The sequence below is a fragment of the Salmo salar genome, chromosome ssa22 (assembly GCF_905237065.1).
Source record: "Salmo salar chromosome ssa22, Ssal_v3.1, whole genome shotgun sequence".
NCBI lineage: Eukaryota > Metazoa > Chordata > Actinopteri > Salmoniformes > Salmonidae > Salmo > Salmo salar.
Genome location: NC_059463.1, coordinates 48,348,448 through 48,360,770, shown reverse-complemented (window position 1 = coordinate 48,360,770; position 12,323 = coordinate 48,348,448). Strand labels below are relative to the sequence as shown.

The following is a 12,323-nucleotide window of genomic DNA, read 5'->3' as shown; positions in this document are numbered from 1 at the left end:
CTCGCCGCTCTGTCTGTCTGGCTCGCTCGCTGTTGTCTGGCTCGCTCTCTGTCTGCTTCGTCTGTCTCGCTTTCTCGCTCTGTCTGTCTGGCTTGTCTGTCTGGCTCGCTCTGTCTGTCTGTCTCGCTCTGTCTGTCTGTCGCTTGTCTGTCTGGCTCGCTCTGTCTGTCTGGCTTGCTTGTCTGTCTGGCTCGCTCTGTCTGTCTGGCTTCGCTCTGTCTGTCTGCTCTGTCTGTCTCGCTCTCTGTCTGTCTGTCTGGCTCGCTCTCTGTCTCTCTGTCTGGCTTCGCTCTCTGTCTGTCTCGCTCTCGTCTGTCTGTCTGGCTCTCGCTCTCTGTCTGTCTGGCTCGCTTCTCTGTCTGTCTGTCTCGCCGCTTCTCTGTCTGTCTGTCTCGCCTCTCTGTCTGTCTGTCTCGCTTTCTGTCTGTCTGTCTCGCGCTTTCTGTCTGTCGGTCTCGCTTCTCTGTCTGTCTGTCTCGCTTTCTGTCTGTCTGTCTCGCTCTCTCTGTCTGTCTGTCTCGCTCTCTCTGTCTGTCTGTCTCGCTCTGTCTGGCTCGCTCGCTTCTGTCTGGCTTCGCCGCTTCTGTCTGTCTGGCTGGCTCGCTCTGTCTGTCTGGCTTCGCTCTGTCTGTCTGTCTGTCTGGCTCGCTGTCTGTCTGTCTGGCTTCGCTCGTTCGTCTGTCTGTCTGTCTGGCTCGCTCTGTCTGTCTGTCTGTCTGGCTTGTCTGTCTGTCTCGCCGCTCTCTGTCTGTCTGTCTGGTCTCGCTTTCTGTCTGTCTGTCTCGCTTGTCTGTCTGTCTGGCTCGCCGCTCTGTCTGTCTGGCTGGCTCGCTCTGTCTGTCTGGCTCGCTTCGTCTGCTTCGCTCTGTCTGGCTCGCTTTCTGTCTGTCTGGCTCGCTCTGTCTGTCTGGCTCGCTTCTGTCTGTCTGGCTCGCTTCTGTCTGTCTGTCTGGCTCTCTCTGTCTGTCTGTCTCGCTTTCTGTCTGTCTGGCTCGCTCGCTCTGTCTGTCTGTCTGGCTCGCTCTGTCTGTCTGTCTGGCTTCGCTCTGTCTGTCTGGTCTCGCTCTGTCTGTCTGTCTGGCTCGCTCTGTCTGTCTGTCTCGCTTCTCTGTCTGTCTGTCTTCGCTCTCTGTCTGGCTTCGCTGTCTCGCTCTGTCTGGCTTCGCTCGCCGCTCGCTCTGTCTGTCTGGCTGGCTCGCTCTGTCTGTCTGGCTCGCTCTGTCTGTCTGTCTGTCTGGCTCGCTCTGTCTGTCTGTCTGGCTCGCTCTGTCTGTCTGTCTGTCTGTCTGTCTGGCTCGCTCTGTCTGTCTGTCTGTCTGGCTCGCTCTGTCTGTCTGTCTGTCTGGCTCTGTCTGTCTGTCTGTCTCGCTCGCTCGCTTCTGTCTGTCTGTCTGGGTCTCGCTCTCTCTGTCTGTCTGTCTGTCTCGCTCTGTCTGTCTGGCTCGCTCGCTCTGTTGTCTGGCTGGCTCGCTCTGTCTGTCTGGCTCGCTCTGTCTGGCTCGCTCTGTCTGTCTGGCTCGCTCTGTCTGTCTGGCTCGCTCTGTCTGTCTGGCTCGCTCTGTCTGTCTGTCTGGCTCGTCTGTCTGTCTGTCTGGCTTGCTCTGTCTGTCTGTCTCGCTCTGTCTGTCTGGCTCGCTCTCTGTCTGTCTGGCTCGCTCTCTGTCTGTCTGTCTCGCTCTCTCTGTCTGTCTGTCTCGCTCTCTGTCTCTCTGTCTGGCTCGCTCTCTGTCTGTCTGGCTCGCTCTCTGTCTGTCTGGCTCGCTCTCTGTCTGTCTGGCTCGCTCTCTGTCTGTCTGTCTGTCTCGCTCTCTGTCTGTCTGTCTGGCTCGCTCTCTGTCTGTCTGGCTCGCTCTCTGTCTGTCTGTCTCGCTCGCTCTCTCTGTCTGTCTGTCTCGCTCTCTCTGTCTGTCTGTCTCGCTCTCTCTGTCTGTCTGTCTCGCTCTCTCTGTCTGTCTGTCTCGCTCTCTCTGTCTGTCGGTCTCGCTCTCTCTGTCTGTCGGTCTCGCTCTCTCTGTCTGTCTGTCTCGCTCTCTCTGTCTGTCTGTCTCGCTCTCTCTGTCTGTCTGTCTCGCTCTCTCTGTCTGTCTGTCTCGCTCTGTCTGGCTCGCTCGCTCTGTCTGGCTCGCTCGCTCGCTCTGTCTGTCTGGCTGGCTCGCTCTGTCTGTCTGGCTCGCTCTGTCTGTCTGTCTGTCTGGCTCGCTCTGTCTGTCTGTCTGGCTCGCTCTGTCTGTCTGTCTGTCTGTCTGGCTCGCTCTGTCTGTCTGTCTGGCTCGCTCTGTCTGTCTGTCTGTCTGGCTTGCTCTGTCTGTCTGTCTGTCTGGCTCTGTCTGTCTGTCTGTCTCGCTCGCTCTGTCTGTCTGTCTGGGTCTCGCTCTCTCTGTCTGTCTGTCTCGCTTGCTCTGTCTGTCTGGCTCGCTCGCTCTGTTGTCTGGCTGGCTCGCTCTGTCTGTCTGGCTCGCTCTGTCTGGCTCGCTCTGTCTGGCTCGCTCTGTCTGTCTGTCTGGCTCGCTCTGTCTGTCTGTCTGGCTCTCTCTGTCTGTCTGTCTCGCTCTCTCGCTCTGTCTGGCTCGCTCGCTCTGTCTGTCTGCTGGCTCGCTTGCTCTGTGTCTGGCTGGCTCGCTCTGTCTGTCTGGCTCGCTCTGTCTGTCTGGCTCGCTCTGTCTGTCTGGCTCGCTCTGTCTGTCTGGCTCACTCTGTCTGGCTCTGTCTGTCTGTCTGTCTGTCTGTCTGTCTGGCTGGCTGGCTGGCTGGCTGGCTGGCTGGCTGGCTCGGTCTGGCTGGCTGGCTGGCTCGCTCTGTCTGTCTGGCTCTCTCTGTCTGTCTGTCTCGCTCTCTCGCTCTGTCTGGCTCGCTCGCTCTGTCTGTCTGGCTCGCTCTGTCTGTCTGTCTGTCTGTCTGTCTGTCTGTCTGTCTGTCTCGGTCTGGCTGGCTGTCTGTCTGTCTGGCTGGCTGGCTGGCTGGCTCGGTCTGGCTGGCTGTCTGGCTCTGGCTGTCTGTCTGGCTCGCTCTGTCTGTCTGGCTCGCTCTGTCTCTGTCTGGCTCGCTCTGTCTGTCTGTCTGTCTGTCTGGCTGGCTGGCTGGCTCGCTCGGTCTGGCTCCGTCTGGCTCGCTCGCTCCGTCTGGCTCGCTCGCTCGCTCGCTCCGTCTGGCTCGCTCGCTCCGTCTGGCTCGCTCGCTCCGTCTGGCTCGCTCGCACTCCGTCTGTCTCGCTCGCACTCCGTCTGTCTCGCTCGCACTGTCTCGCTCGCACTGTCTCGCTCGCACTGTCTCGCTCGCACTGTCTGTCTGGCTCGCACTCTGTCTGTCTGGCTCGCAGTCTGTCTGTCTGGCTTCGCATCTGTCTGTCTGGCTCGCGCTCTGTCTGTCTGGCTGTCGCTCTCTGTCTCGCTGCTCTGTCTCGCTCGCTCTCGTCTCGCTCTCTGTCTCGCTTTCCTGTCTGTCTCGCTCGCTGCTCTGTCTCGCTTTCGTCTGTCTTTCTGTCGCGCTTTCTGTCTGTTCGCTCGCTCTCTGTCTGTGTCTCGCTCACTCTCTGTCTGTGTCTCGCTCGCTCTCTCTCTGGGATACAGCTGGTGATCAAATCAAATTTTATTTCTCACATGTCACATGTCTGTCTCTGTCTGTCTGGCTCGCTCTGTCTGTCTGGCTCGCTCTGTCTCTGTCTGTCTGGCTCGCTCTGTCTGTCTGTCTGGCTCGCTCGCTCTGTCTGTCTGTCTGTCTGGCTCGCTCGCTCGCTCGCTCGCTCTCTGTCTGTCTGTCTGGCTCTGTCTGTCTGTCTGGCTCTGTCTGTCTGTCTGGCTCGCTCGCTCTGTCTGTCTGTCTGGGTCTCGCTCTCTCTCTCTGTCTGTCTCGCTCTCTCTGTCTGTCTGTCTCGCTCTCTCTGTCTGTCTGTCTCGCTTTCGTCTGTCTGTCTCGCTCGCCTCTGTCTGTCTGGTCTCGCTCGCTCGCTTCTGTCTGGCTCGCTCGCCGCTCTCTGTCTGGCTGGCTTCGCCGCTTCTGTCTGTCTGGCTCGCTCGCTGTCTCTGTCTGTCTGGCTCGCTTGTCTGTCTGGCTTCGCTTGTCTGTCTCGCGTCTGTCTGTCTGGCTTCGCTCTGTCTGTCTGGCTTCGCTTCGCTGTCTGTCTGGCTGGCTCGCTCTGTCTGTCTGGCTCGCTTTCTGTCTGGCTCTGTCTGTCTGTCTGGCTCGCTCTGTCTGTCTCGTCTGTCTGGCTCGCTCTCTGTCTGTCTGGCTCGCTCTGTCTGTCTGTCTCGCTGCTTCTGTCTGGCTCCCGCTCTGTCTGTCTGGCTCGCTTCTGTCTGTCTGGCTCTGTCTGTCTGTCTGGCTTCGCCGCTTCTGTCTGTCTCGCTCGCTTCTGTCTGTCTGGCTTCGCTCTGTCTGTCTGGCTTTCGCTCGCTGTCTGTCTGCGCTCTCGTCTGTCTGTCTGGCTTCCGTCTGTCTGTCTGTCTGCCGCTGTCTGTCTGTCTCGCGCCGTCTGTCTGGCTTCGCGCTTCTGTCTGTCTGGCTCGCGTCTGTCTGTCTGGCTCGCTTCTGTCTGTCTGGCTCTCTCTGTCTGTCTTCTCGCTGTCTGTCTGTCTGGCTCTCGCTCTGTCTCTGTCTGGCTCTCGCTTTCGCTTGTCTGTCTGGCTTCGCTCGCTCTGTCTGTCTGGCTCGCTCGCTGTCTGTCTGGCTCGTCGCTTCTGTCTGTCTGTCTGGCTTCGCCGTCTCGTCTGTCTGGTCTCGCTGTCTGTCTGGCTCGCTCTGTCTGTCTGGCTTCGCTCGCTCTGTCTGGTCTCGCCGCTCTGTCTGGCTCTCGCGCTTGTCTGCCCGCGTCGCCGCGCTTTGTCTGGTCGCCGGTTCGTCGGCTTTCTGTCTGGTTCGCCGCTGTCTGGCTTTCGCTGTCTGGCTTCGTCGCTTGTCTGGTCTGGCTTCGTCTGGCCGCTCGTCTTGTCTGTTCGCCGCCGCTGTCTGGTCTCGCCGTCTGTCTGGCTCGCTCGCTTGTCTGGCTTCGCTGGTCTGCTCGCCTCTGTCGGCTCGGTCTGTCTGGCTCGCCGCTGTCTGTCTGCCTGTCTGGCTCGTCTGTCGTCTGTCTGGTCTCGCTTCTCTGTCTGGTTTCGCCGCTGTCTGGCTCTCTGTCTGGCTCGCTCGCTCTGTCTGGCTCTCGCTCGCTTTGTCTGGTTTCGCTCGCCGCTCTGTCTGGCTCGCTCTGTCTGGCTCTTCGCGCTTTCTGTCTGGCTCGTCTGCTCTCTGTCTGGCTCGTTCGCCGCTGTCTGGTCTCGCGTGTCTGGCCTCGCCGCTTCTGTCTGGTCTCGCTGTCTGTCTGGCTTCGGCGCCTGTCTGGTTCGCTTGTCCTGTCTGGCTGTCTGGCTCGCCGCGGCTTGTCGGCTTCGCTGTCTGGCTCGCCCTTTGTCTGGCTTCGCTCGCGTCTGTCTGGCTGTCCGCTGTCCGCTTGTCTGGCTTCGCCGCTGTCTGGCTCGCGCTTGTCGGTCGTCTGGCTTCGCGCGCCTGTCTGGCTCGCTGTCTGGCGTCGCCGCCTGTTCGCGCGTCTGGCTCGGCTTGGGTTCGCCGCTTCTGGTTCGCTTCGGCTTCGCGCTTGTCTGGCTCGCCGCTCGGTCCGGTGCTTCGTCGCCTTCGTCTGTCGCTCTTCGTCTGTGCTCGCGCCTGTTGGTCTCGCTCGCCTCGTCTGTGTCTCGCCGCTTCTGTGTGTCTCGTCGCCGCCCGGATACAGCTGGTGATCAAATCAAATTTTATTTTTACATGTTCATGTCGTCTCGTCGTCTGGCTCGCTTGTCTGTCTGGCTGCTTGTCTGTCCGTCGTTGGCTCGCTTCCGTCTGTCTGTTGGCTTGCGCTTGTCTGTCTGTTCGTGGTCGTTCGCCGCTTCGTCGTTGTCTGGGGCTGTCTGTCTGTCTGGTCGTCGCTGTCTGTTGCGCCCGCGCTCTGTCTGTCTCGCCTGTCGTCGTGTCTGCGTGTCTGGTTTCGGGCTTGTCTGGTCGCGGGCTGGCTGCTGGCTGGTTCGCCGTCTGTCGCGCTCGTCTGGTTCGCGTCTGGCTCGCGGTGTCGTCGCGCCGCTGTCTGGCTTCGCTTGTCTGGGTGTGCTTCTGTCTGGCTCGCCGCCGCGTCGGCTCGCTGTCGGTCGGCCGCTGCGGCTCGCTGTCTGGCTTCGCTCTGTTGGCTTGCTCTGTCCGGTCGTTGTCTGGCTCGGCTTGCTCGCTTGTCTGGTTCGCGGTCTGTTGGCTCGCTTGTCTGGCTCGTGTGGCTTCGCTTGTCGCTTCGCCGCTTGGCTCGCTGCTCGCTCGGTTTGGTCTGGCTTCGCCGCTTCTGCTGCGCGCTTGTCTGGTTCGCCGCTTGTCTGGCTTCGCGCTGTCTGGCTTCGCGCTTGTCTGGCTCGCGCTTGTTGGTTCGCGTTGCGGTTCGCCGTTGTCTGGTTCGCGCTCTGGTTTCGCCGACCTGTCGGTTCGGCTTCGTCTGGCTGGGCTTTGGCTCGCGCTCGTCTGGTTTCGCTGCCGCTGCTGGCTCGCTTCGCGTCGGCTCGCGCTGGTTCGCCGCTTTCGCCGCTCGTCCGCTTCGCGTCTCGCCGCTTTCTGTTATTCGCGTTCGTCGGTTTCGCTTCGCCGTTGTCTGTGTCTCGCCGCCTCTGTCTGTGTTCGCCGCTCCCTCTGTCGGTCTCGCCGCTTCTCTCTGGGATACAGCTGGTGATCAAATCTAATTTTATTTCTCACATGTCACATGTCTGTCTCTGTCTGTCCGGCTCGCCGTCTGTCTGGCTTGCTCTGTCTGTCTGTCTGGCTCGCTCTGTCCGTCGTTCGTCTGGCTTCGCGCGCTCGCTCTCTGTCTGTCTGTCTGGCTCTGGTCCGTCTGTCTGGCTTCTGTCGTCTGTCTGGTCGCCGCGTCTGTCTGTTCGTCGGTCCCGCGCTCTGTCTGTCTCGCTGCTCTGTCGTCCGCCTTCTGTCTGTCTGTCTCGCCGCTTGTTCCGCTGGCTCGCGTTGTTGGCTGGTTCGCCGCTTGTCTGTCTGGCTGCGCTTGTCCGTCTGGTCGCTTGTCTGTTGTCTGGCTTCGCTTGTCGTTCGGTCGGTCTGGTCGTTTGTCGTCTGTCTGGCCGCTTCGTGTCTGTTGGCCTCGCTTGTTGTCTGGCCTCGCTTCGTTCGTCTGTCTGGCTCGCTTGTCCGTCTGGTCGCTCTGTCTGTCTGGCCTTCTCTGTCCGTCTGGCTCGCTTCGCTTCGTTGTTGGCTGGCTCGCTTGTCTGTTGGCTCGCTCTGTCTGGCTCTGTCGGTCTGTGGTCGCTCGTCTGTTCGTCTGTCTGGCTCGCTTTGTTTGTCTGTCTGTCTGGCTTCGCTTGTCTGTCTGTCGTCTGTCTCGCCGCTTCCGTCTGTCTCGCTTTCGTCTGTCTCCTCGCTTGTCTGTCTGGCTTCGTCTGTCCGTCTGGCTCGTGTTGTCTGGCCTCGCTCGTCCGTCCCTTCGCTTCTGTCTGTCTGGTTCGCTTGTCCGTCTGGCTCGCCGTGTCCGTCTGGTTTCGCTTCGCCGCTTGTCTGTCTGGCTTCGCCGTCTGTCTGGTTCACTTGTCTGTCTGGCTCGCGCTTGTCCGTCTGGCCTCGCGTTGTCTGTCTCGTGTCTGGCTCGGTGTCTGGTTTCGTCGCTGCCGCTGTCGGTTCGCTCGCTCGCTGTCTGGTCGCGCTTCGCGCTGCTTGCGGCTTCGCGTTGTCTGGCTCGCCGCTTCGTCTGGCTTCGCTTTCGCTGTCTGGTTTCGCCGCTTGTCTGTCTGGCCCGCTTGTTGTCTGGCTCGCCGCTGTCGGCTTCGCTCGCCGCTTTGTCTGGTTCTCGCTTGTCTGGCTCGCGCGTGTCGGCTCGCGTTTGTCTGGCTCGCGCTTTGTCTGGCTTCGCGCTGTGTCTGGTTCGCTCGTCTGGCTTCGCCGCTTGTCTGGTTTCGCTTGTCTGGCTCGGGCTTGTCTGGTTTCGGTCTGTCTGGCTCGCCGCTTCCTCTGTCTGGCTCGCTGTCTGTTTCGGCTGTCTGGCTTCGCTTGTCTGGCTCGCCGCCGCTGTCTGGCTCGCGTCTGTCTGGCTCGCCGCTTGTCTGGCTCGCTTTGTCTGGCTCGCTTTGTCTGGCTTCGCCTGTCTGGCTTCGCTTGTCTGGCTTCCGCTGTCTGGCTCGCCTCTGGCTTCGTCGCGCTTGTCTGGCTCGCCGCTTTCTGGTTTCCGCTGCGGGGCGCCGCTTGCTGGTTTCGCCGCTTCGTCTGGCTTCGCCGCCTGTCTGGCTTCGCCGCTTGTCTGGCTTGTCGCTGTCTGGTCTCGCGTCGCTTGTCTGGTTCGCCGCTTGTCCGGCTTCGCCGCTGTCTGGCTTCGCCGCTGTCGGCTCGCCGCTTGTCTGGCTTCGCTTCGTGCTTGTCTGGTTTCGCGCGCTTGTCTGGTTCGCCGCTTGTCTGGTTTCGCCGGGTCGCTTGCTGGTTTCGCCGCTGCTTGTCTGGCTTCGCCGTTCGTCTGGCTTCGCCGGCGCCGGTTTGCCGCTTCGTGTTGTTCGGCCGCTTCGGTCCTGTTTGCGTGTTCGCTGCTTCGTCTGCTGCTCCGCCGCCGGCTTCCGCTTGTCTCGCGTTCGTTTGTCTTCGCCGCTTCGTTTGTTCGCGCGATTCGTTGTTCGCGCTCGGTTTGTCTCGCCGACTCGTTTGTCTTGCCAGACTCGTTTGTCTTCGCGCGATCGCTTGTCTCGGCGACTTCGTGTCTCGCCAGATTCGTTTGTCTCGCCAGATTCGTTGTCTCGCGAGACTCGTCTGTCTCGCCAGACGCTTGTTCGCTGCGATGGTCTGTCTCGCTCGCACTCCGTCTGTCTCGCTCGCACTCCGTCTGTCTCGCGACTGTTTCGCGCGGACTGTTTCGCTCGAGACTGTTTCGTCGCGATGTCTTCGCTCAGACTGTCTCGCTCGCAGCTGTCTCGCTCGCACTCTGTCTGTCTGGCTTCGCGACTTTCTGTCTGGCTCGCGACTCTGTCTGTCTGGCTCGCACTCTGTCTGTCTGGCTCGCACTCTGTCTGTCTGGCTCGCACTCCGTCTGTCTCGCTCGCACTCCGTCTGTCTGGCTTCGCACTCTGTCTGTCTGGCTCGCACTCTGTCTGTCTGGCTCGCACTCTGTCTGTCTGGCTCGCACTCTGTCTGTCTGGCTCGCACTCTGTCTGTCTGGCTCGCACTCTGTCTGTCTGGCTCGCACTCTGTCTGTCTGGCTCGCACTCTGTCTGTCTGGCTCGCACTCTGTCTGTCTGGCTCGCACTCTGTCTGTCTGGCTCGCACTCTGTCTGTCTGGCTCGCACTCTGTCTGTCTGGCTCGCACTCTGTCTGTCTGGCTCGCTCTCTGTCTGTCTGGCTCGCTCTCTGTCTGTCTGGCTCGCTCTCTGTCTGTCTGGCTCGCTCTCTGTCTGTCTGGCTCGCTCTCTGTCTGTCTGGCTCGCTCTCTGTCTGTCTCGCTCGCTCGCTCTCTGTCTCGCTCGCTTTCGCTGTCTGTCTCGCTCGCTCTCTGTGTCTCGCTCGCTCGCTCTCTGTGTCTCGCTTCGCTGTCTGTGTCTCGCTTCGCTTTCTGTCTGTGTCTCGCTCGCTTTGTCTGTGTCTCGCTCGCTTCTCTGTTCAGGTCTCGCTTGCGCTTCTGTCTGTGTCTCGCTTCGCTCTCTGTCTGTGTCTCGCTCGCTCTCTGTCTGTGTCTCGCTCGCTCTCTGTCTGTGTCTCGCTCGCTCTCTGTCTGTGTCTCGCTCGCTCTCTGTCTGTGTCTCGCTCGCTCTCTGTCTGTGTCTCGCTCGCTCTCTCTCTCTGTGTCTCGCTCGCTCTCTCTCTCTGTGTCTCGCTCGCTCTCTCTCTCTGTGTCTCGCTCGCTCTCTCTCTCTGTGTCTCGCTCGCTCTCTCTCTGGGATACAGCTGGTGATCAAATCAAATGTTATTTCTCACATGTGCCGAATACAAGAGGTGTACACCTTACAGTGAAATGCTTACCCTTAAATAACAATGCAGTTTTAAAAAATAAATAATTATAATTAAGGAGCAACAATAAAATAACAGTAGCGAGGCTATATACAGAGGGTTCCGGTACAGAGTCAATGTGAAGGGGCACCGGTTAGTCAAGGTAATATGTACAGTGGAAGTTTACATACACCTTAGCCAAATACATTTAAACTCAGTTTTTCACAATTCTTGGCATTTAATCCTAGTAAAAATTCCCTGTCTTTGGGCAGTTAGGATCACCACTTTAGTCCCAGGGTCCTTAGTTTAGTGATGAGCTTTGAGGGCACTATGGTGTTGAACTCTGAGCTGTAGTCAATGATTAGCATTCTTTTTGTCCAGGTGGGAAAGGGCAGTGTGGAGTGCAATAGAGATTGCATCATTTGTGGATCTTTTGGGGCAGTATGCAAATTGGAGTGGGTCTAGGGTTTCTGGGATGGTGTTGATGTGAGCCATGACCAGCCTTTCAAAGCACTTCATGGCTACAGATGTGAGTGCTACGGGGCGGTAGACATTTAGGCAGGTTACATAGTGTTCTTGGGCACAGGGACTATGCTGGTCTGCTTAAAACATGTTGGTATTACAGACTCGGACAGGGAGAGGTTGAAAATGTCAGTGAAGATACTTGCCAGTTGTTCAGCGCATGCTCGAACTACACGTCCTGGTAATCCGTCTGGCCCTGCAGCCTTGTGAATGTTGACCTGTTTAAAGGTCTTACTCACATCGGCTACACAGAGTGTGATCACACAGTCGTCCAGGACAGCTGATGCTCTCATTCATGCTTCAGTGTTGCTTGCCTTGAAGCGAGCATAGAAGTAATTTAGATCATCTGGTAGGTTTGTGTCACTGGGCAGCTCGCGGCTGTGCTTCCCTTCTTTAGTCCACAATAGTTTGCAAGCCCTACCACATCTGGCGAGCGTCGGAGCCGGTGTAGTACGACTCAATCTTAGTCCTGTTTTGCCTGTTTGATGGTTTGTCGGAGGGCATAGCGAGATATCTTATAAGCGTCCGGGTTAGAGTCCCGCTCCTTGAAAGCGGCAGCTCTAACCTTTAGCTCAGTGCGGATGTTGCCTGTAATCCATGGCTTCTGGTTGGGGTATGTACGTACGATCACTGTGGGGATGACTTCATCTATGCATTTATTCTGGAACATATTCCAGTCTGTGCTAGCAAAATAGTGCTGCTTTAGTTTTTGCTTGTAAGCAGGTAAATAGACCGCTACAAAAAATATAGATGAAAACTATCTTGGTGAAAAGTGTGGTCTACAGCTTATCATCAGATATTCTACCTCAGGCGAGCAAAACCTTGAGACTTCGTGCACCAGCTGTTTTTTACAAATAGACACAGACTGCCACCCCTTGTGGCAGAGACAGCTGTTCTATCTTGCCGATGAACCGAAAACCCAGCCAGCTGTATGTTATCCATGTCGTTCAGCCACGACTCGGTGAAACATAAGATATCACAGTTTTTAATGTCTTGTTGGTAGGATATCCTTGATCGGAGCTCATCCATTTTGTTATCCAATGATTGCGCGTTGGCTAGTAGGACTGATGGTAGAAGGGGTTTACTCACTCACCTACGAATTCTCAGAAGGCAGAAGTGGAATATCTGGCCATAGGAGTGACTTGTCAAGCTATAATATCTTGTAATACCTTTATTAACTGCATCCATTTGGCTGTGTTAGCCATAGAGATGCATAGAGTGGACACTTGACCACAAAAGACTATGATTGCATGGGCAGTGACATCTCTATGGTGTTTGCACATGCACTCACTCAATTACCTTTCTCCTTTCCTTTCCTGGCACCTTGTTCAGAGCACTTCAATAAGGAACCCGCCACTAGATTCAATTACATGACCCTTTTTACCACTTGTCCTAGATTGCCAGAAATTGGATTACCCTGTGTGCCAAGCTTGCTCTCCCCTCCTCCCATTTGTATTTTCTAACAGCCTTTCTGTTTCTTTCAATACCCTCTCCCTTTCTTTTTCTCTCCACCCCCTCTTACTCTCTCCTCCTCTCTTTCCCTATCTCTCTTATCCCAATCCCCCCCTCTCTTTCTCTACCCCCCTCCCTCTATTTCTCCTCCTAGTTGCCGTGGTTGTGTGTTGAGTCGCTGGGGCTGCAACTGGTGTGTCCACCAGCACACCTGTACCCACAAGCCCACCTGTGACGAGGGGGTTATCATCTATAATGAACACGTAAGTCACACACCTTGCGACAATGGTCAGTTAGCTCGAGATCGAAAGCATGTTGCACTTGAGGTCAAGACAGAAGAAAAGAGAGGAATGTTGCCCACACTCGCTATATCGTTCGCTGTAGAGTTTGGTCCACCTAATGCACCCTAGTATGGCATGGTAAATCTAGGCTGTTTGGGGCCAATC

At 57.6% G+C, this 12,323-nt stretch overlaps 1 protein-coding gene across 2 annotated transcripts in view; it reads left to right on the top strand.

Annotated features, from left to right (window-relative positions):
- The window catches only part of LOC106583629 (plexin-B1), a 265,716-nt gene that overhangs the window by 200,978 nt on the left and 52,415 nt on the right, over positions 1-12,323 (top strand). For both annotated transcript variants that reach the window (XM_014168018.2, XM_045705108.1), the window contains exon 11: positions 12,032-12,140. In XM_014168018.2, coding sequence (XP_014023493.1) covers positions 12,032-12,140 — 109 coding nt within the window. The remainder of the gene's footprint in view (positions 1-12,031; positions 12,141-12,323) is intronic.